We start from the raw sequence: 24,912 nt of genomic DNA, 5'->3' as shown, positions 1-24,912 counted from the left end.
AACTCAATGGAAATTAGACAATATGTTTATGCACATTGCGCAATAGAAATACATGCATGAATGAAAATCATGTGGTTTAATTACTTAAAAAATATAGTAATGCAAGATGTTTTCCATTAGTATCACAAAATGAACAAATGTAATTAATGCATCAAATAGACAAAGATAATGAGACCAAGAAGTTGTTATATTTTCTTGCTTGGTTGTTGTACTCAATAAAGAGATTTGGATCTAAAATGCTTAAAAAGCTTAATTAACTATAATGTACTCTCAAGTTCAGTATCCGTTTTCGCATGAAAACAATTGCATTCTTAATATATTTGTCCTATGAAAGTCTCAACTTGATACAACAAGTCTTACACATGAAGGGTGTATAAACATTCATACATTCGTATTATTCTCTGGTTTATCGACTCTGTTTTGGCTTACATTTTAAAGGAAAACCCCTTAAATGGGCTCATGTCACTACTCCTTTCTGTTTTTCCATATCGTAACAAGCGAGACACCCATCAAAGACATAACCACCGTCTACAAAAAATAACAAATTGTCTCCAGTTAGAATGAAAAAAATTGTTAAGAACTAAAGGCAGAGATATATGGCAAAACGAGGTCGTTTGCGAACTCACGGAGATTGCCGGAGGCACTCCAACGAGAGGATCTTGAAAGAACTTTGTGGCGAGGGCCAGAGCGAGAAGACTACTTTGCATTCCTGTTTCATAGGATAATGTTCTTTGTAGGGCTTTCACATCAGGTGCCTTGCTGAAGAAGAAACCAGTGAAAATGTAACCAGCGACGAAAGCCAAGAGATGAAACATAATGACAAGGAATAAAATGGTTGCGCCAAACGGAGACAAGATTGAATCTATGTTCAAAGCGAGGGGTGCTCCGATGCAACAAGCCATATCGATTAGCGTTAACGCCGGGAGAAATGGTTTGATTGCATTAGACAACCTTGGCAATAACCTGTCACATTTCTCATGTAACTTTAGTTTTTAAGTAGCCAGTAAGTACATTGAGTGTATTTAATCAAGATAAACTGATCTTATCTAAATTCATCAATATGACTTTTGGTTTTAGAAAAATCACTGAGGCTATGGCTATGTATTGATCCGACCCATATGTAATGTCCTTACCGGTTTAGAAGTAGTCCTGCGGCAATTGGTGTAACCACAACTTGGAGAATGCTAGAGATCATCCCAATCACGTCAACGGGAAGCTTTTTACCAATGAGTAAGAGAGAAAGCATGGGTGTAACGACTGCCGCTGTAGCGGTTGAGATCGATGTCATGACAATACTAAGCGGCGCGAGTGAAGGATCTGTCAAGAAAGTTGTGTAGTTCGATAGCTGAGCTCCACTAACACATGAGACCAACATGATTCCAGCCCCTATAGGAGTCGGTAGATTGAAAAGAGAGACAGCGATTAGACCGAACATGTAACCTAAAAGAGGTTTTATCAAGTATTGTCCGATGTAACCGGCGAAAATAGCGTCTGGTCTTTTAAGAGCTTCAAGAAAGTCTCGTTCGTTAGAGTTGATTCCAACAGCAAACATCATGAACCCTAGGCCAGGGACAAAGTACCTAAAGAAGGATAAATAGTAATTAGAGATTATAATGTCTAATAAAGTTGTAATTAGGTTTGATCATTCGAACCTTGGCTTGAACCATGTGAAAGAAGGTGGATGGAGAAGAGCTAAAATTGTGCTTGAGAGAATCACATGAGGAATAAAAGAGTTGGCTCGCTTTAATGCTTCCATTATAGAAACTTTCTTATTATAGATCTGAAACCGAACACAATTACTACTTGCGAAGGAAGCAAAAAAGACCAGGATCTTGCTGATTGTATTTTACCTCATTTGTGTCAGATTCTGAGACATATCTCCGCCAAGGATAACTCGACTTATCATCTTTGGATTGTCGAACAAGGCAAAAACCAGAATTAAACACATTCAAAAATTAAATTGCCTCACTCCAAAAGAAAACAAATACAAAATTTTCTCCTATAATGTATGTACTTACTTTGCGAAATCGGATCACTGCGTAATGGAAAATCTACAGATGATGATCCTGCACAAGAATTAATCTCATCAAAAACAAGAACTGAAGACTTATACACATTGAAAACTGACCACTTTTCATTAAAAGAAAAACAGCTTTTAAATCATGTTTAAACAAAGGAGAAAGAAAAAAACCTAGAGAAAAAGGTGAGAAGCTGTTGCGCGGGAAATTTGTAATTATCCGAGTGTTGTGAAAAACCACTGGGTAGGAATGATCTCGAGGTTGAAGAAGACGATGCTGAGACTTTAATAACAGAGACTCAATAGGAGTAATCACGCTCATTTTTCAGAATAACCAAAACGTGAAAACAAAACGCAGTGTTTTGTTGGATCTTCTCTATTTATGTTTAGACATTTAGCATTATAAGGGCCAAGGACCAAATTACCAACCTAACTAACAACACACGTTTCATTATACACTACGCGTGCAATTTATTTATATCTTGATGATACGCACGTGCGAATGACACACCAACCTATAGTCTCAAAAGCAGTAGTGGTTTTTACCATTTTCTTTCAAATTTTGGTTTTGATTGGACAGTTTTCATTTTTGAGCTTAACAACACAGCAAGAAAAAATTTCATAGGATTAGTCGACACCGCAGTATCGCCCTTCTTCACGCAAGCGACGGAGTTTTTATGTTTTTATATCTGAGAAAGACAAGCCATTCCTGTTTCTTTTGTTCTCAACCCAGGTTTATGTTTTTTTTTCAACTTGATACAATTGAGTTTAACAACCTAATAAATCTATCACGAATACATGATTAATACTAATGATATTATCTCCAGTGCAAAGCACAGCTCTGTCTATGACTCCCATTATAGATCCCAATTAGTCTAATTAAGATTAAACTTCTAAGAAAATACATAAACCTTATTGATTATAATAAAATAAAATAACAAACAGTTAAAATGGCTATATCATGACACAGTCGAAATGATGGCTATGAAGAGCAGGTGAAGCTCAAGGAAGAACTCGATTTATAAAAGGAGCAAGGAGGAGAAGAGAAAGACATCATCACTACAAGCTTGAGAGCTTCCGACTACTTGTTTATCAAACTTTGCTTTTCTTTTCGGTTAAGGCTTAAACACTTCAATAAAACGGAATCTTAGACCCCTAAATCTCTTTTATTATTGTTTGAACAGTCGTCAAACTAGATTCCAAGTTTTATAATTCAACATTTCACACCAAAGATGTTTACATGATACGACCTCTCACGAGCTAATCGTCCTTCTTTGCAATGTCGACTCTAAGAGATCTGAACTTTCTTAAGCCATCCAAATATATTCCACAGTCGTGAAAACTTCTCTGTGTCAATTTGGCGGAATTCAACCTTGAATCTTAGGCTCCACACATCATCAGGCAAGCTTGCGAGGTTCGGGCACTCTATAAGTCTCAGTTCTTCAAGAGCAGTCAGATATGAAACAAAGGAAGGTAACTCTTTAATGGCCGTCCTGCTTAAATCAAGAGACTTTAAGCATTTCATCTTTCTAGACAAGTCTGGAAACCGCTCAAGACTTGAGCAGCCTGAGAGATTTAGTGTTTCAAGATGCTTCAACTTGCAGATGCTGGTTGGAAGATCCACGAGGTGTTTGCTGTTTTCCAGGTCTAGTATCTCAAGCAATACCAGGTTCTTGATCGATGGCGGTATTTCTTGGACAATAGTACCACCCATGTAGAGTTGTTTCACATTTGGTGAAATCTCTGGAAAATTCATTAGCTTTGAGCAGCCAGAAATATTCAAAACCTCAAGAGATTCTAAATCAACCGTAGATGGAATACCCTCCAGCTTCGAGCAGTCCTTCAGATTCAGAGAAACAAGCTTTGTAAGATAACAGATAGACTGGCTGATGCTCACCAAACTGTTGCAACCTTCAAGATCAAGAAGCTCGAGATTCGGCGCAGTTGAAAGTCTTGGGAGTTTTTTTAACTGGTAGGAGTAGCTAAGTCTCATCTTTTTCAGCTTTTCCAAACTCTGCAAAAGAGAGAAACAAACATCAGCAAACACTTCAAGGTTTTATCATATTTATATGACTTGGTACTAAAGAAATCTTGAACGTTACTTTTTTTCCTTTCCAAAGTTTTTTCACACAACTATATGGCATGTTTAGCTCTACGAGGTTCTTCGGATCAAAACATTGCGGCAAAGAGCTTAGAGGATAATATTCCCAGTACAGAAGCCTTAGTTTACTCGGCAAGTATTCAAGACCTTGAGGTAAAGACACTCCACGATTCTCTATCACTTTGGAGCAATAGAATTTTAACAGTCTAAGGTTACACATTTTCTCGAATATACTGGGACTTGCATCGAATTTCAGCTGCGACATGTCCAGGAAAATCCCCTCAATAGCTGATGTGCCCTGGAAACGACCAAGAGCAATAAAGTTAACCAGCAATAAGAAACAATTTAGCCAGAACGAACAGCACATTAAGAGAGGACAAAGAGTAGTTTACAGTGTTATCTACGAAGACGTCCATAATATCTTTGGAATTGCACAGCCTGCTCCGGTCTCCAGGCATGTCCACTGATTCTTGGCGAACAATTTCTTGACCGGTTGCCTGGAGAAATCGGTGCATATCCACCATCTTATGTGATATGGTTAACAATGATTTCTCAACAAGACTTTTAAACCCAATGTGTGTAGAGAAACCACAACTATCAAGCAACATTGCAATGTCGGCTTTATCCATCCTTTTAAAGAAACATGCAATGTCCAAAAATATACTTCTCTCATTGTCATCAAGCCCACAGCAGCTTGCTTCAAATATACCTGGAATGTAAATGGGAGATGTTTCTTGAACTTGTTCTGATAGCGGATTCCATTTTCTATTGCTCAAGAACTGAAGAACCTGTGGATTTCCATTTGAAAATTTGATCAGCTCAAGTGACAGTTTCCTATAAACCTCAGGTGACAAAACATTCGGAAGTGTTCCACGATCGAGAAGTTGTAGAGACGTCGAAATATCTAATGGCTTGACCTCATAGACATGATTGATTTTGCCAAGTACAAAAACATGTCTGTTTCTAGAGGTTATGATTATTCTGCTTCCTGAACCAAAATAGTTAAGGTTGTCCATAAAATTTTGAACATCTCTCAAGTCATTCACATCGTCGAGAATAACGAGGACCCTTTTACGCTCAAGCCTACTCTTCAAGAAACTTGTTTTAATGTTGGAAGTACGTAAGACATCTGGTTCTACCTCTAAAAGTTTACACAAAAAGTCCTCCCCCACAGCATTGTGCCCTTTTACCTCTACTTCTTGATGAAGGTCCTTAAGGAAGACACAAGTCTCATATTGGGCAGAAAGTATGCGAAAGATCTCTTCAACAATTGCTGTTTTTCCTATACCAACTGTACCCCATATACCTATGCTGCGAACATCTGGAGACTCAATGCATAGCAGTGACAAAATTTCCTTTATCTGCATATCCCTCCCAACCATGGTGACCTTGTAACTGGAGTAGACAACCGCCAAAGCATCTCTGACAATCTCATCTATGAGATCACACTCGGAGCTACAAGATTTTAAGAATAAAGTAGACGAGATAAGTATTTGATACGAATACTAGACCATCGAAAAGCTTCATACAAACTCTAACCAGGAACCACCAAGAGCATCTCTAACCTATCTATATATTTTCTCTTAGAGATAAAGAAGTATATATGTTGGAAATGGTCTAAGCTGTCTTATTCTATGGAATCAAACGAAAGACTTGTACATTTAGAAACCATGGATCAACATACTTATCTGTCAATGTGTAGCCAGGCATCTGAGTTATTTCCTTCATAGCAGCCTGCCACCTTTTTGCCTCATCTTGGTGAAAAAATATATCACAAACCTTGCTATTACTGATCAAATCAGATGGTGAAAGACCGTAAAAAATAGGATAAACTGCTTGATACTCTCCCCGTTGGTCTTCAATAATGTTTAGTAGGGTAGAAGAGAAGTATGTGCTGGTTAAGAATATGATCAAAACCCTACATTCTGGAACTGTATCCACTTCATCAAAGTCTTCATCAACAGAAAGCCCTCTCCGGCAAAGCGCAGCACGAAGATGGCTAATGAAATCATTGTTCCCTATGTCCCCTCTTCTGTATCTGATTACAACATCATAATATGTAGAGTAAGATGATGATTCTGCAACAACGCCTGTGTTAGAACTTTTTGACTCTGAAACAGCGCTAGGATCCCCGGTGAATTGCTGAACGAGGTTCATGAAACTCGACGCAGTGGTCTTTATGTACTTACGCTGGGCTTTGCCATACTTAGGACGTTTTTTACGAGGAACATACATCTGTAGCCGTCTCTGGTCTTGTTGATCCGAAGGATTACCACCGGAGAAACGCGCTTCCAAAACGCTGTTTACGGAGATGTTCTCATAATCATCTTTGGCCCCAAACGAGTTTGGATCGGCCTGGGTATGATCCATACTAATTTGTCCACTTGGAACAAGCTCTGGTCTTGCTATAGGAAGTATTATGAGTAGTGACACGTGGATGGGAGAGAAGCGTAGAAGACAAAGCCACAATACGTAAAGGAAAAGACAAGACCCTGATCAAGCAACCGAATAAAAATACTTTCGGTTTCTTTAGTCACCGAAAAAATTTAAATAACTATCAATACTGACATGTACCAGCGAATATGAAAGTATAAACAGCTCAACTTTTGTCCGATGGATTTTCTACCACTTAATATAGTTTATTAATGAGCAAATTAGTTTAATCTATACTATACTAAAAGGAGAATATGTTGAGTTTCTAGGCTGCCACGTCACCAAAAATAATCAGCCAATCAAAACATTTCGTTTGGACACGTCAGACAGGCTTTAGTCGCTTCTGGGCTTCACGTTTTCGTTTGTTTGGAGTGGGTTTCTGGGCTTCGTTTGCATCGTCTGTACGCTTTATTTTTTTTTCATAACCCGACGAAGACGAAATTCACGAGGAGCTTCCCCTTTACTTTTTCGTCTTCTCAGCTTGAAACCAGAGTTCTAATGGATCCACTTCTTCTCAATCAAAACTCCACTTCTTCTCAACCAAAACTCCACTTAAATTTGATCAATCAATTTCTTCTTAATGATTTCGTTTCAGTTTCCTCTATTCCTCATCCTTTATATACTGATTTACTTTCGTTTGTACAAATCAAAACCCTTCAACTGCTCTAACCAAGAACTCATGTCTGAGTCTGGACAGTTAAAAGAGAGCCACAATGAGAAAGAAAAGGAACTTCTCAGTTTGAGGGATATCCATGAGACTCATCAGAGAGAATCATCCACTCAACTAAGAGATTTAGAAGCGCAACTGAAGTCATCTGAACAAAGGGTTTCTGATCTGAATGAAAGTCTGAAGATTGCAGAGGAAGAAAACAAATCCATGTCCACTAAAATCTCAGATACTTCAGGGGAGCTCCAAGGAGTACAGATCATGTTACAGGAACTCACAGTTGAGTCAAGCAAACTTAAACAACAGCTTACTGATAAAGAAGCCGAACTTTAAAATCTGACAGAGAAGGAAAGCAAATCACAGGTGCAAATAAAAGAACTACAAGCAACAGTAGCGACCCTTGAGTTCGAGCTACAGTCAGTTCGTGCCGGAGAGTAGATCTTGAGACAGAAATTGCTGGAAAGACCACTGAAGTTGAGCAACTAAAAGCACAAAACAGAGAAATGGTTGCTAGAATCTCAGAACTTGAGAAGACAATGGACGACAGAGAAACTGAACTCTCTGCTTTAACCCAAAAACTTGAGGATAAGGAGAAGCAATCATCCTCCACAACTGAGAGTTTGACAGCTGAGATCGATGGCCTAAGAGCAGGACTAGAGTCGCTGTCTGCTCAAAAAGAAGAGTTAGAGAAGCTAATGGATAGCAAAGGCGATGAAGCTTTAATGCAGATTAAGCTAATGGATAAGATAAACAGAGCCTCAGCTGATACAGTGGCGTTAACAGAACAGATCAACAGTCTGCAGCATCAACTTGATTCTCTGAAGATGAAGAAAAGTGAAACCGAATCAGAGCTTGATAGAGAGAAGCAAGAGAAATCAGATTTGTCTAATCAGATCATCGATGTCAAAAAAGCATTGGTAGAGCAAGAAGCTGCTTACAATACGCTGGGAGAGGGCACAAACAGATCAACCAACTGTTAAAAGAACGTGACGAAGAACTTAATAAACTAACAGAGGATCACAAAGAAGCCCAAAGGTTATTGGAGGAGACAAGTAATAAAGTATCATCCAGAGATTCTGCAATCGCAGGTCATGAAGAGAAAATGGAGAGTTTACGTAACGAGCTAGAAATGAAAGGAGAAGAGATAGAAACTCTCATGGAGAAGATCAGTAACATCGAGGTTAAGCTACGTTTATCCAACCAGAAACTGAGGGTAACCGAACAGGTGCTAACAGAGAAAGAGGAAGCTTTCAGGAGAGAAGAAGCTAAACACTTAGAAGAACAAGCATTGCTTGAAAAAAGCCTCACAATGACTCATGAGACTCATCGACGTATGATGAAAGAGATAGCAGAGAAAGTGAACACAACACTAGATGTCTTTCAATCAATGTCTGAAAAACTCATGGAGAAACGGGGGAAGTATGAGAAAACAGTAATGGAGGCATCTAAACTACTATGGGTGCGACGTATTGGGTGATTGAGAGGAATCACGAGAAGTAGAAGATGAAGAAAGAGATGGAGAGGAAAGAAGAGGAAATAAAGAAGCTTGGAGAGAAAGTAAGAGAAGATGAAAAAGAGAAGGAGAGGAAAGAGGAGGAAATAAAGAAGCTTGGAGAGAAAGTAAGAGAAAATAAAAAGGAAAAGGAGAGGAAAGAAGAGGAAATAAAGAAGCTTGGAGAAAAATTAATAGAAGATGAAAAGGAGAAGGAGAGGATGAAGGAGACTTTGGTTGGACTTGGAGAAGAGAAAAGAGAAGCAATAAGGCAATTATGTGTGTGGATCGATCACCACAGAGGTCGCTGTGAATATCTTGAAGAGGTTTTTGTCTAAGACTGCTGTGGGTCGAGGGCAAAGACAGTCGCAGCAAGCCTAAGAGCTAGCGCCATCATCGGAGACAGTATGGTACGTTGTTTTTCTTTCTCACCTCACATGATTGCAAACAATGTATTATGTGGTTCTTAGGTTTTGTGTTTTGGTCATTCAGGAAGAAGCTGGACTTCCTGAAAACTCCTGGCTGAGAGGATATTTTTGGTCGACTACTTTTGTGACTGTTATGTTAGTGTGATTGTATTGCATTATTCATCTCCCATGTATTCGTTTTTGATGTTTTTTCCAAGTCAAATTGGGTTTTATTGTGTGTAAAGTTTGGTGGTGGGATTTAATGGGAATAAAGGGCATCCTGCAAATGAATTTTTGGATTGTGATTTTTGGATGGTGTGATTGTACAAAACGATTAATCAATGTTGTCGGTATAGTGTTTCTGAGTCTTAGGTATTTGTTAAATACAAATATTTTTTGTTCTTAATCATACACATCGCTTAGAATCATCCGAACCATTTCTTGGTCTCCAAGTTATGATCCCTTTAAATGATATGTACTTTTGGTGGAACAATGATTTCAAAGTTATGTACTTGGTAAATGCTAAATGCTATATCATATGAAAAAGAGTACAGTTGAGCATAAACCATTTTCGGTACTTAAAGGAAGATCTAGATCTGTAATTTGTAAATTCTCATTTGTTAAGATCATTGCTTACAGATATTTTTGGAGTGATTAATAGTTGACAGTTATAAAATAAAGAAAAAGTGAAGAAACTGAAGTGATAAATAAAGGTTCCTATTCGTGATATTTTAAATACTTTATTTTGTGAGTTTTAGTAATGTGTTCTTTAATTTTGTATTTTTGAGAGTTATATTATTAATTTTGTATTAAATTATTTTTATGAAAATATAGATATTAATTGTTTTGTTGGGTTTTAAAATATACTATTGATTAAAATTATATATAGAATATTAGATATTATTTTAGTATATTTCGCTCGAATAATAAAAATGAAAGATGAAGAAATTTTGTAAAATTTAATAAATGTGATGACATGATGTTTCTCTCTTTCTTTGATTACTGAAGTAGCGCAAAGAGAAAAAAATGTGATATAACTTTAATAATATAGGTGTTACAAGAAAAAAACATCAATACTATAGATTATTATTTATTTATTTTGTAAGAAATATTATAGATTATTATTTCTTAGTTTGTGTGCAATAGTTTGTTTATTGCAGAGTTGTGACCAATTTAAAGAAACCTTCAAATTCTTTCAACTTCAAAGATAGATTATGGACAAACTAGCAAGCTTATATTGTCAGCAAAGGAAAAGGAAGTGAGTTTTGTTCTCTATTTTTGTTTTGTTTTTTTTTTTTTTTTAAACATTTTTGATCATAGTCACGTTTCCTGTTTCCAATAGTTTCAGTAGAGAATAGACAATTCCTTCTTCTCTCTATTTCAACCCTTTTTTGAAAACTATAAATTAAACGATTGAATCTCACTATGAATTCAGTGATGCATATGCAACTCTCCAGGTATGTAACATAGAGATGAATTTGCGTCCTTCTCAAACAGTTGAATATAAATTCTCATCAAACTATGTCAAACATTTTCCAATGTCAAATTTAATAATCACTAGAGTTTGAATCGCACGTCCATCCGGCTACTTTTCATTTTATAAATATACATTTTTAATATAATAGTAATCAATATAAATGCATATTTTATATTTTAGTATTATATATTATGTCTCTATAATTTTATTTTTTTAGATTTTTTATTCAACATTATTAAAATAAAATGATTTATATTAGATATCTTACTATGCTATTATTTTTTATTTTTCTATTTTTTTTTTACATTCAATAATTATTTTAATCCTACCACTATTTTACATTTAACATAATTTAGAAAACAAATATATTAATCTAATATGATATTCTACTTTAATATTTTCATAGAAAATAACCCGGGCGTAGCCCGGGAACGGTCCTAGTATACTTAAAAAGGTGGGATATCATAGAATGGGGAAAAATGGTAATGATAGGGGAAAAAAATTAAGGGGAAATAGGGTATGAAGTGCAAATAGAGGAAATTTGATGTGTAGGGAGTACAAATTCTCTTTATTAATTATATTTTTTTACAAAAATTATGTAATTTTATTTATTTTAATGTAATTTAGTGTTAATAAGATATAATCTAAAAAGAAAGCCTAATTGTCATCAGAAAAATGAAAAAGAATTATAAATTCTTTTAATCTAAATATTAAACTATATTAAACAAAATTATTATAGATTATTAAATTCAAATAATGAGATGGAAGAAATAAAAAATAATGTAAAGTGTTAATAAGGGAAAAATAGGGCATTGAATATCAAAAGATTCAAAACCATTTTTTTGTCATATGTATTATAATATTAAACAACAATACAAAAGCTCATAAAAAAGCCAGAAACAAAACAGAAAAAGTCCAACCGATGGACAACAACAATAAATAGACCAAATACGGCCCAACAAAACCCAAACAAAAAATTAAAGGAAGACGCCTTCCACTTGCCACCACGCGAAACGGATAAACGAAACGACTTTACAGGAAACGCACGTGTCACACAAAGCAACCATCATCTTTACAGGAAGATAGTCATCACCGGAACGACTTCCGGACTGCCACCAGAACACACCGGAAACAGGACGCCGCAGAAAAAGAGACCGTCGGACGACTTTAGTCAATTAAGAACCGCACCACCATCAGACGACTTCACCAAAAAAAACATCTCTGATAACCTCCAATCGTGTGTTCCACCGGAAACAAACCGGAACAAAAACCCAATCAAAGAGATCAACGGGAACGATGATAGAAATTGAGAGAGCAGTCGCCAAAACGCCTTAGCCATTAACACCGGACCTCTAAACAACAGAGGAAACTCGATAGAAGAAATCCAATCGAAGATCCTCCTGCGAAGGCCAGCAAACGGGAACAAAATTCGGGAAAATTCCGGAGGTAAGCCAACGACTCCACCGGAGAAGAAGGTAGATCATCGGAATCGAAGCCATCGGTCATCGGAGAAGCAGATGTTCCACCTAAGTAAGACGCAAACAACCGGAGCCAAGAGCCGGCCAACTGTGCTAAGGGAGTCACCAGATGCCGGAACTGGATCTTCATCGCTGGTCAAAGGAAGCAGGAGAAGATCAAACGACAAACCCAAAACCTTTCTCTAAAAGATAATGAAGAGATAAGAGAGAGGTTTGTATAGAACCAGATTCATGATTCAAAACCATTCTAGATTAGTCTAAAGTGTCTCAGTTTCTACAAGTCAATCGCACTTCTCTCATATAAAACTGGGCCAATCGTGGGCTTCAAAATCAATATTTCTAGTCATGCAGAATTCTTACCCTTCTTCCTTCTACTTTCTTTTCAAACGCAACCTATGCGTAATCAGAATAACTAGATATTCATTGCTGACGTGGAACTCTTCATCGCCACACGATCTATCTTTCCTTATCTCCTTCTCATTCTCCCTCCAATAAACAGACAAACGTTGCGAAAAAATCACAACACTTCCATCACAATCTCAATTCTCAACCACAATTCCAAAGCTCTTCACATTTTTCTTCTTCCCGGAAACACACAAGAAAGAACAATCTCGCTCGTCTCTCTCCCGGAAGAAGAAGAAGAAGAAAATGTGTAGTAAGATGGCGTTTACTCTAACAATCCCTCGATTCCACTCTCCAGTTTCTCGCAAATCCACCACCACTTGTTCTTCTCCTCCTTCGAGGACACACTCTGCTCAGTTCAGCCCTCGACGATCTATTTCTCTCAGACGAAGACTTTTCTTATTACCCGTCAAAGCCACTACCGATCAGTCAGGTCTTTGATTGTTTTGCCCTCTTGATAAAGTTTCAATCTTTTTGGACACGTAACTTCAAATATGGAAGATTACCCTTTTACAGTGTGCATGTAACGATCTATCTCGACTAGGCTTTCGTTTGGCAACAACTTTTCTGTGAAAAAAAGTTTTGATTTTTATATATTACAGAACATAACTGCTTTCCTGTTTTTGGGTTTTGTTTTGTTTATTTATCTTCGAATCAACCTTTGAATTTCTCCTAGGGTCTTTCTTGAAACAAGTTGTTGTTTTAAACTTTTCTGTTTGTGGGTTTTGTTTTGTTTTTTATGTTCTAATCAACCTTTAGAACATTCTTGACTTCAGGTCAGGTGGGTGGGGAAGAAGTTGATAGCAAGATCTTACCTTACTGTAGCATCAACAAGAACGAGAAGAGATCAATCGGTGAAATGGAACAAGAGTTTCTCCAAGCGATGCAAGTAACACACAAGAAATAATTATTTATTTTCTTTTTTTTAATGGTTACATAAATAAATATAATAAAGAAGTTTTTCCAAGTCTGAGAGGATTGTTCTCTGCAGTCATTCTATTACGAAGGAAAGGCTGTTATGTCTAATGAAGAGTTTGATAACCTTAAAGAAGAGTTGATGTGGGAAGGAAGCAGTGTTGTCATGCTAAGTAATGACACTAATATGATTTTCTAGTATCTTCATGCTCCGTTCGCAGAATATGATCAATTATTTTGTGTATTTCAGGTTCTGATGAACAAAGATTCCTTGAAGCTTCAATGGCTTATGTGTCTGGCAATCCAATCATGAGTGATGAAGAATACGACAAGCTCAAAATGAAACTGAAGGTTTGTATATCTTTAATTTAACCCAGCTTGTTACATATGTGTATGTTGGATCCGGTACATGTACATCATTGCTTTCTGTTTCTGTAGATGGACGGAAGTGAGATTGTGTGCGAGGGTCCTAGATGCAGTCTTCGTAGTAAAAAGGTAAAAACAATCTACTTCATTTACATTCTTAAATCTTAAGACATTGTAGAACTTAAACATAACATAAGGCATTCTTTAGAACATTCCGTACCTTTTGTAGAACATAACATAAGACATTGAGAACGTAACATTTTTTCTAGAACATGACATAAGTTTCATACGTTTTGGATTCATGATCATGCAGGTTTACAGTGATCTGGCCGTAGATTATTTCAAAATGTTCTTGTTGAATGTTCCAGCAACCGTTGTCGCTCTCGGACTGTAAGTATCTGTTCTGTTCCTCTCTCAAGATTTGAAAATCAAAACATAATCTCAGGTTCAACTGTTGTTCTCCAGGTTTTTCTTCCTTGATGACCTTACGGGTTTTGAAATCACTTACTTGCTCGAGGTAAAACCCTTTTGAATCTTCTTATATAGTTTGGAGGTAACTGTTACAATCTTCTTGCAATATTTATATTAAAAAACGCAAATGAAAACTTGCAGCTTCCGGAACCATTCAGTTTCATCTTCACATGGTTCGCTGCGGTGCCTGCAATTGTGTATCTTGCGCTATCACTCACAAAGCTGATCATCAGAGACTCCTTGATCCTGAAGGTCAAAACCATTGCTCTTCTCAGATTAGTTCTTGAACTTACAGAAAACAAATGATTAGTACTCATGAAATGTTCTTGGAATGTATCTTTAACAGGGCCCTTGTCCAAACTGTGGAACAGAGAATACATCCTTCTTTGGAACAATACTATCCATCTCCAATGATGGTTCCACCAACAATGTTAAATGCTCCGGGTAAGCAAAAGCTCGATATCTTTAGACTCTTTATCTAATTTACCGATGAAAGTTTATACTTGAAATGTTTTTGATTCTTAAAATTGATTTTCTGGTTTAGATGTGGAACGGCGATGGTGTATGACTCAAGTACTCGTTTGATCACATTACCAGAAGGAGGCAATGCTTAAACACTATGGGCCATGGTTTCATTCTCAGGGGAAATGTTTTATGATGTAATATTGATACTAATAGATAAACAAGATGGAGAAATCAAAGAAGAGAAAAAGAAAAGCAAAAGAGTTTGTTTTGTGTGCTGTCTTTTATAAGCTTCAGACGTTTCCATGTAGCTGTCATTGACTGGTATTGTGTGTTGTAAGTAAATCTGAGGTGAAATCAGAGAAAAAACACCATGTGATTACTTCTTTGAGGAATTTCGCTCTCACTAGAAAAAATAAAATGGAAAAACGGGACAACAAGTTACCTACACTTGGATGTCTGTTTTGTTATAGTTGTGTATATTATAACACTTGAACAGAAATATATTTCTTACTAATCCATATGAAACTGTTATATCAAACGATGAAGTTGTAAATAATCATGAAGGCAAGGAGATGATTTGTTGTGCGGAGATTGTTTTGGAAAAGCGCCAGGGAGGAGATATTTGGGGTAAGATGGAGTGCTGTGATGTTGTCATTGACGATGGGCTTTTTAACATTCTGAAATGTGTGACTGTTGTAGTTTGATGCACGGTGAAACCTTAGTTACTTCTTAGTTTCACTATGGTAAATCCCATCGTGTGGATGTGGTTGGAAGTTTCCTCACATGTTAATGTAGACTAAACCTTGAGAGCTTGTTTTATGTTATTCGTTTAAAACTTACCCTATGCTTTGTGCTCTATGCTTAATACGGGTTTTGTATTTTTTTTCGTATAAGGGTGGTTATAGTCCTATGGATCAAGTCTTCTCGATCTAGATGATGACACAGAGAAAAGAAAAACAAATGATATTTACAATAATAGTATGGAGTTTCAGGCAGAGAAGTTTGGGTTACACTTACCTTGGGCTGGGCAATCGGGTTTATTCGGGTTTTGGATTACAGATTCATGAATTTCAACTCTATTAGGATATTATAAAAGTTCGAGTTCGATTAGGTTCGGCTTTAGTTGAGTTTGGTTAAGGTTTAGTTACATGTCTAAGATCTGGTTGAACCCGAAATAGTTCTGATTCAGATATTAATCGAGTAATCGGTTCCAAAAATATTGATTTGTACTTGAACAAACTCAATATATTTCCAATCTTTTCAATAAATTTGTGTATGTGACTTATTCAAACCATATTGTTGTTTTTCATAATTACTTTAGGACACTCTTCTATCAACCATACGAGATTCGTCCTTAAATTATATATGACAACATCAGACATATCACACAAAACCAAAGCTTTGTACGAACGAGAAACATACATAATAAAATGTAAACGAACTAAAATTAACAACTAGCTAGCAACTTTATAAACATAAAAAGTTATTTAAGCCTTAAAAAAACTCCAGAACCAAACTTATTCTTTGTTAAACTTTGAATGCAATTGTCAAAATATAAAAACATCAATATTGATCAAATACCAAAATATATACATTTAAGTAAGTAGACGACAAAAAAATATATTAAAATAAATATTTAAGTTAATTATTCATGTAACTGATAATTATTTATGTATTCATTAATATCTTAGTATTTTATGGATACATATTAGAGATTGAGATCGGTTTTAGTACAAATTTTTTTTGGAATATTGAAATTTTCACTTTTTCGGACATCCATTTGGATTCGTGTTTATTTTGGGTAAAAACTCATAACCGTAGAAGAAAATTCATTCGGTGTTTAAGTTAGATTCGATAAGTTTTTTTTTGGAATATTGAAATTTTTGGATTTTTTCGGATATTCATTTGGGTTCGTGTTTACTTTGGGTAAAAATTCATAACCGTAGAACAAAATCCATTTGGTGTTTAAGTTAGATTCGGTTCGGTTTAGATTCATTTTTATAGGGTTGGGTTTTGTTCGAATTTTCGATTTGGTTTACCCAGTCCTACACTTAACCATTTCTTATTGGGCTGTATTAAAAACAGTTCTTGGGCTGAAAATATACCGGCGGAGAGTTCAGGCCCAGTCCATAAACACAAAGGATGCACTGTACAAACTATAAACTCTACCGCACCTGATCACCCCCTTGTTTTCGCACCATTTTTTCCCTTGACGATTTCTGTTTCCCTGAGAATTTCCCGGGAAAGAAAGAACAGAAAAGATTTTCCCAAATCTGGAATAATCATGGAGGAAAGAAGCAGCAAGAGAATCAAACCAACCATGGAGGACGAAGAAGAAGATCCTTCATCTTCATCATCTCAGCTAAACCTCCCACCGTCAATGAACCGACCAACGGTCTCACTCGAGACCCAACGAATCAACCGTTTAATCCATTCCGACCACTACCACTCTCCCTCCAAACCAATCTACTCCGACCGGTTTATCCCGAGCCCATCCGGTTCAAATTTCGCTCTTTTCGGCCTCGAACCGTCGCCCAAGGACGGGAAAGAAGATGGGCCTGGGTCTTACGCCGGTATGCTCCGAACCGTGCTTTTCGAACCGGAGACGCCGGAGAAGAGAGATGTCGTTACTGGGTTCTCTCCTTCTTCAAGGAATATTTTCCGGTATAAGACGGAGACGCAGCGGCCGGTGAACTCGTTTCCGCCGTTTGGGTGTGATGAGGGGCCTAGTGTTAGCCGTAGTCCGGTTAAGCCGCCCAGGAATATTCTTAAGTCTGCTTATAAGGTGAGTTTAGGGTTTTTAAAGTTTTGGACTTTAGGGTTTGTGAGTTGAAATTAGGGTTTAGTAGTTGAATTGGATTGAATTGTGTAGCTTCGATTGTGTTCCTGCGATTTCATCTATTTAAAAGCTCTTTATACAGTCTTTGCTAGTGTTTAATGTACTGTTTGCGAATAATATGTGATGTCTACTCTTTATACAAAGAGTATAAATAATGTAGATTCTTCCTGATATTGCATTTGTCATGTGAATGTTACTAGTGTAGATTTGTGTGTGTGTGTTTTTGGATGGATTAGTGTAGTGTGTTGAGACATTTTAGGAATTGATCTCTTTGAGTGAATGTGTGTGTGTGGAGTGAACTGTTTTTGAAGAATGCGTAATGCCTACTACTCTCTCTCCAGAGATTACTAGTGTAGTGTTGTTTGTGTGAAACTCGTGAGATGTTTGTGAAGTTTTTGTTAGTGTTTATTGAACTGTTTTTGAAGAATGCGTAATGTCTTACTCTCTGTCCAGTGATTATAAATGTAGGTTCTTGCTGATGTTGTGGATGTTGTTGTTAGGTATTGGATGCGCCGGCTCTGCAAGATGATTTTTACTTGAATCTCGTGGATTGGTCAGCGCAAAATGTTCTTGCAGTTGGATTAGGGGGATGTGTTTATTTGTGGAATGCTTCTAGTAGCAAGGCGAGTTTCTTTCTTTCTTTCTTTTTCTTTACTCAAAGAATGTTCAAGTGTTTTTGACTTGGAATGACTTTCAGGTAACTAAGTTATGCGATCTCGGTGGCGATGAAAGTGTTTGCTCAGTGAGTTGGGCACTACGTGGAACACATTTGGCTATTGGAACTAGTAGCGGAACTGTAGAGGTATGTTGAACACATTTATAGCTTTTTAAAAATATGGACAACTTAATCTTAGTGCTTTTCTTTTTCACTAGATTTGGGATGCGTTACGCTGCAGGAGAATAAGAACGATGGGAGGACACCGACTACGAGTTGGAGCCCTGGCATGGAGCTCATCTGTTTTATCTTCCGGTAGTAGAGACAAGAAAATACTTCAGAGAGACATACGTTCTCAAGAAGATCATGTCAGTAAGCTAACAGGTCACAGATCCGAAGTCTGCGGACTCAAATGGTCTTATGACAATCGTGAGCTGGCATCAGGCGGAAACGACAATAAGGTAAAATATATAATTGGGTCTGTTTCCTCTTTGGAACACGGGTAATGATTCTCCTCGGATGGTGCAGCTTCTTGTATGGAACCAACATTCAACACAACCGGTTTTGAGATACTGTGAACACACAGCGGCGGTTAAAGCTATTGCTTGGTCTCCGCATATTCATGGACTTCTTGCTTCAGGTGGTGGCACTGCTGATAGATGTATCCGTTTCTGGAACACGACGACGAACACTCGTTTAAGTTGCGTAGACACTAATAGTCAGGTGTGTAATTTGGCTTGGTCTAAGAACGTGAACGAGCTTGTGAGCACGCACGGATATTCTCAAAACCAAATCATCGTTTGGAAATACCCAACCATGTCTAAAGTAAGATTTACCTCTCTCTCTCTCTCTTTCTTGCTGACAATTTAGACAACTGAACATGTCTTTTTGATCTCTTACAGTTAGCAACTCTTACGGGTCACACGTTTCGTGTTCTGTATCTTGCTGTTTCACCCGATGGACAGGTTAGAATATCTACACTTGCATCAACGGTAGTTCGGTAGTTTCTCTTGTGTGATGAATCTTTGTTGGTTGGCAGACAATCGTGACAGGAGCAGGAGATGAAACGTTAAGATTTTGGAATGTGTTCCCTTCTCCTAAATCTCAGGTAAAGAAAGAACATTAATATGCTTTATTCCTGTCTCTTAGTCACAACAATGCATAACACAAACACACATGTGCTCTCTGTTTCTTGTTCTCAGCGCAGGGAGAGCGGGATTGGGGCCCTGTACTTTGGTAGAACAACAATCCGGTGATCTCTTGAGAATATGATATAGTTGGGTCGTCAATAACCAACCATACCTTGCATAGTTTTTGGAGTGTTGGTGTGATTCTTTAGGTCTCCTTTTGTGTATATAGTTTGAATCTTTACAAATATTTAACTATTTTTCAACGATTTTTACATAAACAAAACATGAACGTAAGCATAATCAAACCACATTTTCTTCTGCAACTTGATCATTAGACAAATGAGAAACAAACAAGACACTAGTTGTGAATCTTGGTTTTGCTGGAGACAATTAGCTAGAAATTATCTCCTGAGACCTTAATTAGCAGAGTGACAATCACTATTCTCATGGTTGTAAAGAGAACCGTAGCCTTCTATGCAACTAACGCAACAACATCAATACAAACAAGCAAAAAAAGTGATTTGAAAGATACAAAGTAAGCTAAAAGTGATTGCATAGGTTAGAAGTGAACCATTGTAATATGTCCGATACAAACGGGCAAACTTAGGCAGTCAAGCTACAACGTTGTTATAAAAATTTTGATTTAAAAACTATTAAAATTTTATTTTTCCACTAGTAGTCAAGTTACAACGTTGTTGCTTGAAGGGTGGTGTACTTCTCCACCAAGAAACTTTCTCACGACAGTTTCCAAATCAGGAACATCCAGTGGTTCACTATACATCAGAGATAATGTTTAATCTTGCCAAAAAGATAGGAAAAAGTGGAAGAACTTGCCTATGATCCCAAAGCCTCACAGACCACAAATTATGTCAGAGCTAAAGTAACCCTCAACGTGGAAAATCTTGCCTTTGAAGTCAAGAATCTCATTCTACCCTCTGGTGAAAATACTGTAATCACCTATGAGTATAAAAAGATTCATAAATGGTGCTTCTCTTGCTTTAGACTTACTCATGAGAAATCTTGGTGCCCATACTCCAAGAGAAAGTAACCAGCTGCAGGTTTGAATAAACCACCACTACCAATCGAGGAGACAAGCAAAGAAGATCAACTGAAGGCATCCGTATGGATGGTCCTCCTGGGTTTCCTCCTCTTTTCCCGGAGTTATCAAAGGAAGATCGGCGCATGACTCTTCAATATGTTTCCCATTCTGATGAAACAGAAAGATGAGCAAGAATATTACATATGCAGCAATCCATTAAGGAGAATCCAAAGGTACAACATGTGATTCTGCACATCTCTCATGATCTAAACAAGAACAAGGGTCATGTTTGTAATTATAACTCCCAAGGTGCTGGGATTTCAGTACACTCATGATTGGGTTTAGGCCCCAACCATATCTCTCCCTGATCCTCAGTCTCTCAATGGATATGAATCAGAGAACTCGGTTGAACAGAATGTCTCGTCCAATTTCAAGATCCAGGGTTCTATGGCTTTCGGAGCAGGAAACTCTTTCCCATCTGTCTCTAGCAGTACCTTGAGATCAAAGAAAAGAGAGAAAGTGTTAAGTTAGATGAATTTCTAACCTAAAACCAATTGGTGATAAAAAGAGTAGTTCATCTATTTTATATATTGCTTAGGATCCTTTCCAACTATCGATGTGGGATACTTTGTGTCTAATACGTCTTTCGAGAAGATGACTTTTTGAACGTCAATCTCGGAATGTTCGGACAAATATCGATAGACCAGCTTTGAATCAGATCGATGTAGATCAGATTGGACAGCATGAATCGGGCTATAATACCATGTTAAGTTAGATGAGCTTCCAACTTAACACCAATTGATGATAAAAGGAGTGACACATCTATCTTATATACTAGGGTCTGCCCGCCCTACGGGCGGGATATTAGTTAATTTGATATTCACTAAATACTCGAGTTGAAATTTGTTTTAAGATTCAAGAATTTGGTTATCTGTTATGTCTTACTTATTAGTATGCGGTGATATAGTTGTTTTTCAATTATTCTTGCTTTGGTATTGTATCAAATTAACTAATTGTCCAACTCATAATTATAGATGTACAAATGTGGATTTGTGATAAAGTTTGATGACAATACTGTTTTTTTTTTAATTCTTATTCATAGTGGAGTGTGCATGTGTCAGAAAGAGGCCTATAACAACTTTTATGTTTTTGTGTATGGATTTTAAATATATATTATTTTGTATAATGCATACTTGCTCTACAACATTTGCTTGTAGGCTAAAAAAATGTTTTCTATATTTTTAAAAGAGAAAATATTTAGTTTAGAATATAACATGGACATATGTATTGACTATATATAGAAGTTGGGTGTTATTTTAAAATGACATATGTATAGAGATTTTTCAACCATTACTTCACTGGCACAAAACATTTATAACTTTAAATACCTTATTGTAAAAGCAAAACTAATAAAAGCGTCTACAACAAATGTATTTTGATATATATTATATGCATCAAGTGATAAAGATTGGAAACATTGCAAAACTGCAAAGTTTTTAACTTCACGATCTTCATCTTGACGTCAGTTCAGTGTTGGCCCTGGCCACAAGCAGAAAAAGCATGGGCTTCCAGCTGACACGATAATAAGTATTTTCGCGGCCAAATATTTATAAAAAGTGACTTTATCCTAGTGGTTCTAAGAGAAATTATCAGTGCTAGAGGTGATGAGTTTAATTACCCTTAACTGCATTCATTTATTTTGGCTCTAAATATAAAATGGGACACGTGTCACTCTCAGAACGCACGAATTGATGACGTGGCTTCACGGGAGAGAGGCGAACATTTCTTTATATATATAGATTGCTTAGGATTCCTTTCAATTATCGATGTGAAATACTTTGTGTCTAATATGAAGCGTCCTCTTGCCTAGGTGAGAAGAACCAGAGCTAATTCAAAACCTACCACCACTCCGATAGAAGATAATATCCCTTTGTCACTCTCTGATTCGGCTGGTAAAAAGAAAGCAGACAGACCTTTGAATTCGACAGCTTCCAATTTGAAATGGCTGTCATTCCAATGAATATTTAGAGCTGAAAACATTGAAATAGTTCAACGGTTGATGAAAATACTTAAAAATATTTTTTTTGATTTTTTGTTTTCCAATTATAATTTTTCATAGATGTTTTTTTCTTTTGAATTTTTTTTAAATTTTTTTTATGAAAATCGAAAATTATGTTTAAAACTATTTTTTAAAATTTTTAAGTATTTATTTATATATTTATTAGAATCTTAAATTTCATATTTCAAAAATCCTACCTCACCTTTTAACTCTAAATCTTAAATTTAGATTAGTTAGTATAAATATCTTATACTAAATCCTATGTCTAAATTAGTTAATTCTAAAAGTACAAGTATTTTTTAAAAATAATTAGTACAAACATGAATATATGTTATTTGTGACAATTTTCCTATTATATATAGGCAGTCTTGGGTTGGACTTCCATTGTTCCAAAGCTTCCATAGAATTGATGCCGAATCGTTGCATCAAAGTATCGTCTCTTGTTGTCTCTTGTTGTTGCCAACCAAAAAAAATATCATTTAACACACGTAGCAAAGTCTTTATTTCTACATGGACTTCGTAAATATATAATACAAAGGATAGTAATACTAACACTGTTGTACAACTTCCATCTACTTACTGTTAACACTAAACAAATAACTTTCACATTCCTTCCAACTTTTCCTAACCACCAAAGGACAAAGAAAAAGAAATATCCTCACGAGATCTATCACTTCAATTTCTCAGAGTTTGGGATAGGTATTCCCAACTAGCCACCCACGAAATTCTCATTCTCATCCCCTCTGCCATGTTGATAATGACGATGAGACCATGGGATCGTGCTAACCGACGGAAAGCAACACTTGCACTCATCGGGACATGCTAGCTCCGGCAGAGTTTCACATTTTTTGCGTGTTCTATTTCCATCGTGGTTGTGCTGCGTGGCCTCCCAAAGCGGCCCCCAACATTCAACCTTATTGTACTCGGGGATGTTTGAATGGAAATAAACCCAAACGGGAGATTCTTGTAGCTCAGGGTAACTATTCAACAAGTTCCCGTCCCCATGAACAAAAGCTTTCAATACCTATAAATCAATGTCAAATATAACTAAGAGGTAACATTGTTCCATATCAAAAGTACATAAACCACTTACTTACCACCGGTAATTCCTTACAAAATATGTAGTACCGAAGCTTCGCTATGAGATCCAAAAGGAAATGGCCTCCGCTAATGTGGCAATGAACGTGAAGAGACATTTTACCCTTCACTTTCTTCCACTCGGCCACTACTTCGTCCCGGAACAATCTATTAGCCCATCCCTGCAACTGGTGAATCCACATACAAAAAAAAAAGGCATGCCTCTGAAAAACACAAACATAAAATAGTTGTGCATTATGGGGAGTTTGTTGGCTTACCTGAGAATTATTGATAGATTGAGAAATAGCTAAAGTTAGCTTAGCGGTTATGTCACTGTGAGTAAGAGTGTAAGTTCTTGGGAGCTTTGATGGATGCTTCTTCTCATCAACTCCTAAGAATGATACTTTCAATTTGGAGGCTTCAAAAATCGCCGGTCCAAATAATCTTGCAACCTTATTCATTCAAACACACAAATATTCTTTAATAAATCAAATTTAGATCCAAAAAGATGCAATTAACGCGTCAATATAAACCCTAAAACAGAGCATACCTACGGCATGAAGTTAAGAATAAAACCGTAAAACATAGCATATAACCCAAGGCATAAAGTTAAGATAAAGCCCTAAAACATAGCATATAGCCTGAAGCAATAGAATTCAATTTCTTATTATTAGGTCTTTAGAACTTAAGAAACTAATCGCATAAAACAATTAAATGAAATTACTGACGAAAATAGAAAATAGGTACCGTAAAAACAGTGTGTAAAAATTTTCCCTGTAAAAGATTTGAGATTCTTACAGGAACAGCAGATCTGTTCTTCATCTTGGATCTGTTATTTGTAGTAACGAAGAGTGAGCTAGTGCTCTGTTTCTCTGTAAAAGCGGGTTTCATCTTCGATGGGAATAAGAGATTTGTCGCCAGACTACACATCTCTGCTTCGTTTCAATATCAGTATCTGTAAAAACAAGACTGAAGGAAAATACAATCCTTAAATAAAAGAAGAACTATATTAACGTCTCACGCTATTATTGCGCGTTCGTAAAACCCACAATATCAAAAGCTGGAAGCCCTTAAAAAAAAACGAGCTTGCTTTCGCTTTCCGTTAAGCTTTATCTTCCAGAAAATTAGGTTTTTCTTTTTGTTTTTGTTTTTGTTGTTTGCGTGTTGGAGTCAACAATCTTACGATACGAGTGAAAAGTGAAGGTTGCTTCTATTTGTAGACTTTACACAAGTCCAAAATCCGCTCTGACGAGGTGAAGCTGTGAGTTACACGTTGGTGTCCAGCTTCTTCACTGCATGAGTTGGCATGTGTCGTCTCATTAAAGCACAAACGTAGCGTTGACGAGTTCTCTTCGATTCGTTATCAGATAATACACTACCTTTCGGGACAAAGAGACAAGCGGTTCGCCGAATATTTAGAAA

The 24,912-nt window shown here is 36.7% G+C and overlaps 5 protein-coding genes, 1 long non-coding RNA gene and 1 pseudogene across 6 annotated transcripts; 4 read left to right on the top strand and 3 right to left on the bottom strand.

Moving 5' to 3' along the window:
• Nucleotides 1-237: 237 nt before the first annotated feature.
• On the bottom strand, nt 238-2,450 carry LOC106438783 (probable sodium/metabolite cotransporter BASS5, chloroplastic). Its single transcript, XM_048776054.1, has 7 exons — nt 2,192-2,450; nt 2,019-2,066; nt 1,851-1,906; nt 1,653-1,780; nt 1,134-1,580; nt 627-963; nt 238-528 (listed from the first exon to the last, which is right to left on the bottom strand). Exons 1-7 carry the CDS (start codon nt 2,337-2,339, stop codon nt 466-468), a joined length of 1,227 nt encoding a protein of 408 aa, XP_048632011.1. The 5' UTR covers nt 2,340-2,450; the 3' UTR covers nt 238-465.
• A 95-nt stretch (nt 2,451-2,545) lies between these two features.
• On the top strand, nt 2,546-3,212 carry LOC125606919. Its single transcript, XR_007338173.1, has 2 exons — nt 2,546-2,750; nt 3,013-3,212. It is a non-coding gene; the product is annotated as an uncharacterized LOC125606919 (long non-coding RNA).
• Nucleotides 3,187-6,773, bottom strand: LOC106442050 (probable WRKY transcription factor 19). Its single transcript, XM_048776052.1, has 4 exons — nt 5,803-6,773; nt 4,511-5,573; nt 4,120-4,416; nt 3,187-4,031 (listed from the first exon to the last, which is right to left on the bottom strand). Exons 1-4 carry the CDS (start codon nt 6,486-6,488, stop codon nt 3,306-3,308), a joined length of 2,772 nt encoding a protein of 923 aa, XP_048632009.1. The 5' UTR covers nt 6,489-6,773; the 3' UTR covers nt 3,187-3,305.
• Nucleotides 6,774-6,917: 144 nt separating this feature from the next.
• LOC125606918 lies at nt 6,918-8,778 on the top strand (annotated as a pseudogene).
• A 3,742-nt stretch (nt 8,779-12,520) lies between these two features.
• LOC106438785 (PGR5-like protein 1B, chloroplastic) lies at nt 12,521-15,074 on the top strand. Its single transcript, XM_013880067.3, has 10 exons — nt 12,521-12,907; nt 13,251-13,363; nt 13,466-13,562; nt 13,640-13,740; nt 13,828-13,884; nt 14,069-14,145; nt 14,221-14,272; nt 14,368-14,478; nt 14,573-14,670; nt 14,771-15,074. The coding sequence occupies exons 1-10, from the start codon at nt 12,721-12,723 to the stop codon at nt 14,838-14,840; spliced, it is 963 nt and encodes a 320-aa protein (XP_013735521.1). The 5' UTR covers nt 12,521-12,720; the 3' UTR covers nt 14,841-15,074.
• Nucleotides 15,075-16,885: 1,811 nt separating this feature from the next.
• On the top strand, nt 16,886-19,632 carry LOC106443827 (protein FIZZY-RELATED 1-like). Its single transcript, XM_013885384.3, has 8 exons — nt 16,886-17,476; nt 18,031-18,153; nt 18,228-18,332; nt 18,404-18,646; nt 18,714-19,010; nt 19,088-19,150; nt 19,225-19,293; nt 19,388-19,632. Exons 1-8 carry the CDS (start codon nt 16,976-16,978, stop codon nt 19,439-19,441), a joined length of 1,455 nt encoding a protein of 484 aa, XP_013740838.2. The 5' UTR covers nt 16,886-16,975; the 3' UTR covers nt 19,442-19,632.
• Nucleotides 19,633-22,891: 3,259 nt separating this feature from the next.
• On the bottom strand, nt 22,892-24,684 carry LOC106438786 (magnesium dechelatase SGR2, chloroplastic). The gene is made up of 4 exons (XM_048776051.1): nt 24,289-24,684; nt 23,769-23,942; nt 23,511-23,678; nt 22,892-23,437 (listed from the first exon to the last, which is right to left on the bottom strand). The coding sequence occupies exons 1-4, from the start codon at nt 24,418-24,420 to the stop codon at nt 23,123-23,125; spliced, it is 789 nt and encodes a 262-aa protein (XP_048632008.1). The 5' UTR covers nt 24,421-24,684; the 3' UTR covers nt 22,892-23,122.
• Nucleotides 24,685-24,912: the final 228 nt, after the last annotated feature.

Source organism: Brassica napus, chromosome A3 (genome assembly GCF_020379485.1).
Source record: "Brassica napus cultivar Da-Ae chromosome A3, Da-Ae, whole genome shotgun sequence".
NCBI lineage: Eukaryota > Viridiplantae > Streptophyta > Magnoliopsida > Brassicales > Brassicaceae > Brassica > Brassica napus.
Note: the sequence above shows the minus strand (reverse complement) of the source record. Positions and strands in the feature narration are given on the sequence as shown.

What these genes read in the sequence shown, in the direction of transcription:
- LOC106442050 (XM_048776052.1), bottom strand. Translation starts at nt 6,488, where the DNA reads ATGGATCATACCCAGGCCGATCCAAACTCGTTTGGGGCCAAAGATGAT. An exon ending in GGCTACACATTGACAGATAA is followed by an intron (nt 5,574 to 5,802) that starts GTATGTTGATCC and finishes AAAATCTTGTAG; the next exon opens with CTCCGAGTGTGATCTCATAG. An exon ending in ACGTCTTCGTAGATAACACT is followed by an intron (nt 4,417 to 4,510) that starts GTAAACTACTCT and finishes GGTCGTTTCCAG; the next exon opens with GGCACATCAGCTATTGAGGG.
- LOC106438786 (XM_048776051.1), bottom strand. Translation starts at nt 24,420, where the DNA reads ATGTGTAGTCTGGCGACAAATCTCTTATTCCCATCGAAGATGAAACCC. An exon ending in AATCTATCAATAATTCTCAG is followed by an intron (nt 23,679 to 23,768) that starts GTAAGCCAACAA and finishes TGGATTCACCAG; the next exon opens with TTGCAGGGATGGGCTAATAG. An exon ending in TTTGTAAGGAATTACCGGTG is followed by an intron (nt 23,438 to 23,510) that starts GTAAGTAAGTGG and finishes ATTGATTTATAG; the next exon opens with GTATTGAAAGCTTTTGTTCA.
- LOC106443827 (XM_013885384.3), top strand. Translation starts at nt 16,976, where the DNA reads ATGGAGGAAAGAAGCAGCAAGAGAATCAAACCAACCATGGAGGACGAA. An exon ending in TTCTTAAGTCTGCTTATAAG is followed by an intron (nt 17,477 to 18,030) that starts GTGAGTTTAGGG and finishes TGTTGTTGTTAG; the next exon opens with GTATTGGATGCGCCGGCTCT. An exon ending in CTGTTTCACCCGATGGACAG is followed by an intron (nt 19,151 to 19,224) that starts GTTAGAATATCT and finishes GTTGGTTGGCAG; the next exon opens with ACAATCGTGACAGGAGCAGG.
- LOC106438785 (XM_013880067.3), top strand. Translation starts at nt 12,721, where the DNA reads ATGTGTAGTAAGATGGCGTTTACTCTAACAATCCCTCGATTCCACTCT. An exon ending in ACCGTTGTCGCTCTCGGACT is followed by an intron (nt 14,146 to 14,220) that starts GTAAGTATCTGT and finishes GTTGTTCTCCAG; the next exon opens with GTTTTTCTTCCTTGATGACC. An exon ending in AAATCACTTACTTGCTCGAG is followed by an intron (nt 14,273 to 14,367) that starts GTAAAACCCTTT and finishes GAAAACTTGCAG; the next exon opens with CTTCCGGAACCATTCAGTTT.
- LOC106438783 (XM_048776054.1), bottom strand. Translation starts at nt 2,339, where the DNA reads ATGAGCGTGATTACTCCTATTGAGTCTCTGTTATTAAAGTCTCAGCAT. An exon ending in CAGAATCTGACACAAATGAG is followed by an intron (nt 1,781 to 1,850) that starts GTAAAATACAAT and finishes GTTCGGTTTCAG; the next exon opens with ATCTATAATAAGAAAGTTTC. An exon ending in TTCACATGGTTCAAGCCAAG is followed by an intron (nt 1,581 to 1,652) that starts GTTCGAATGATC and finishes ATCCTTCTTTAG; the next exon opens with GTACTTTGTCCCTGGCCTAG.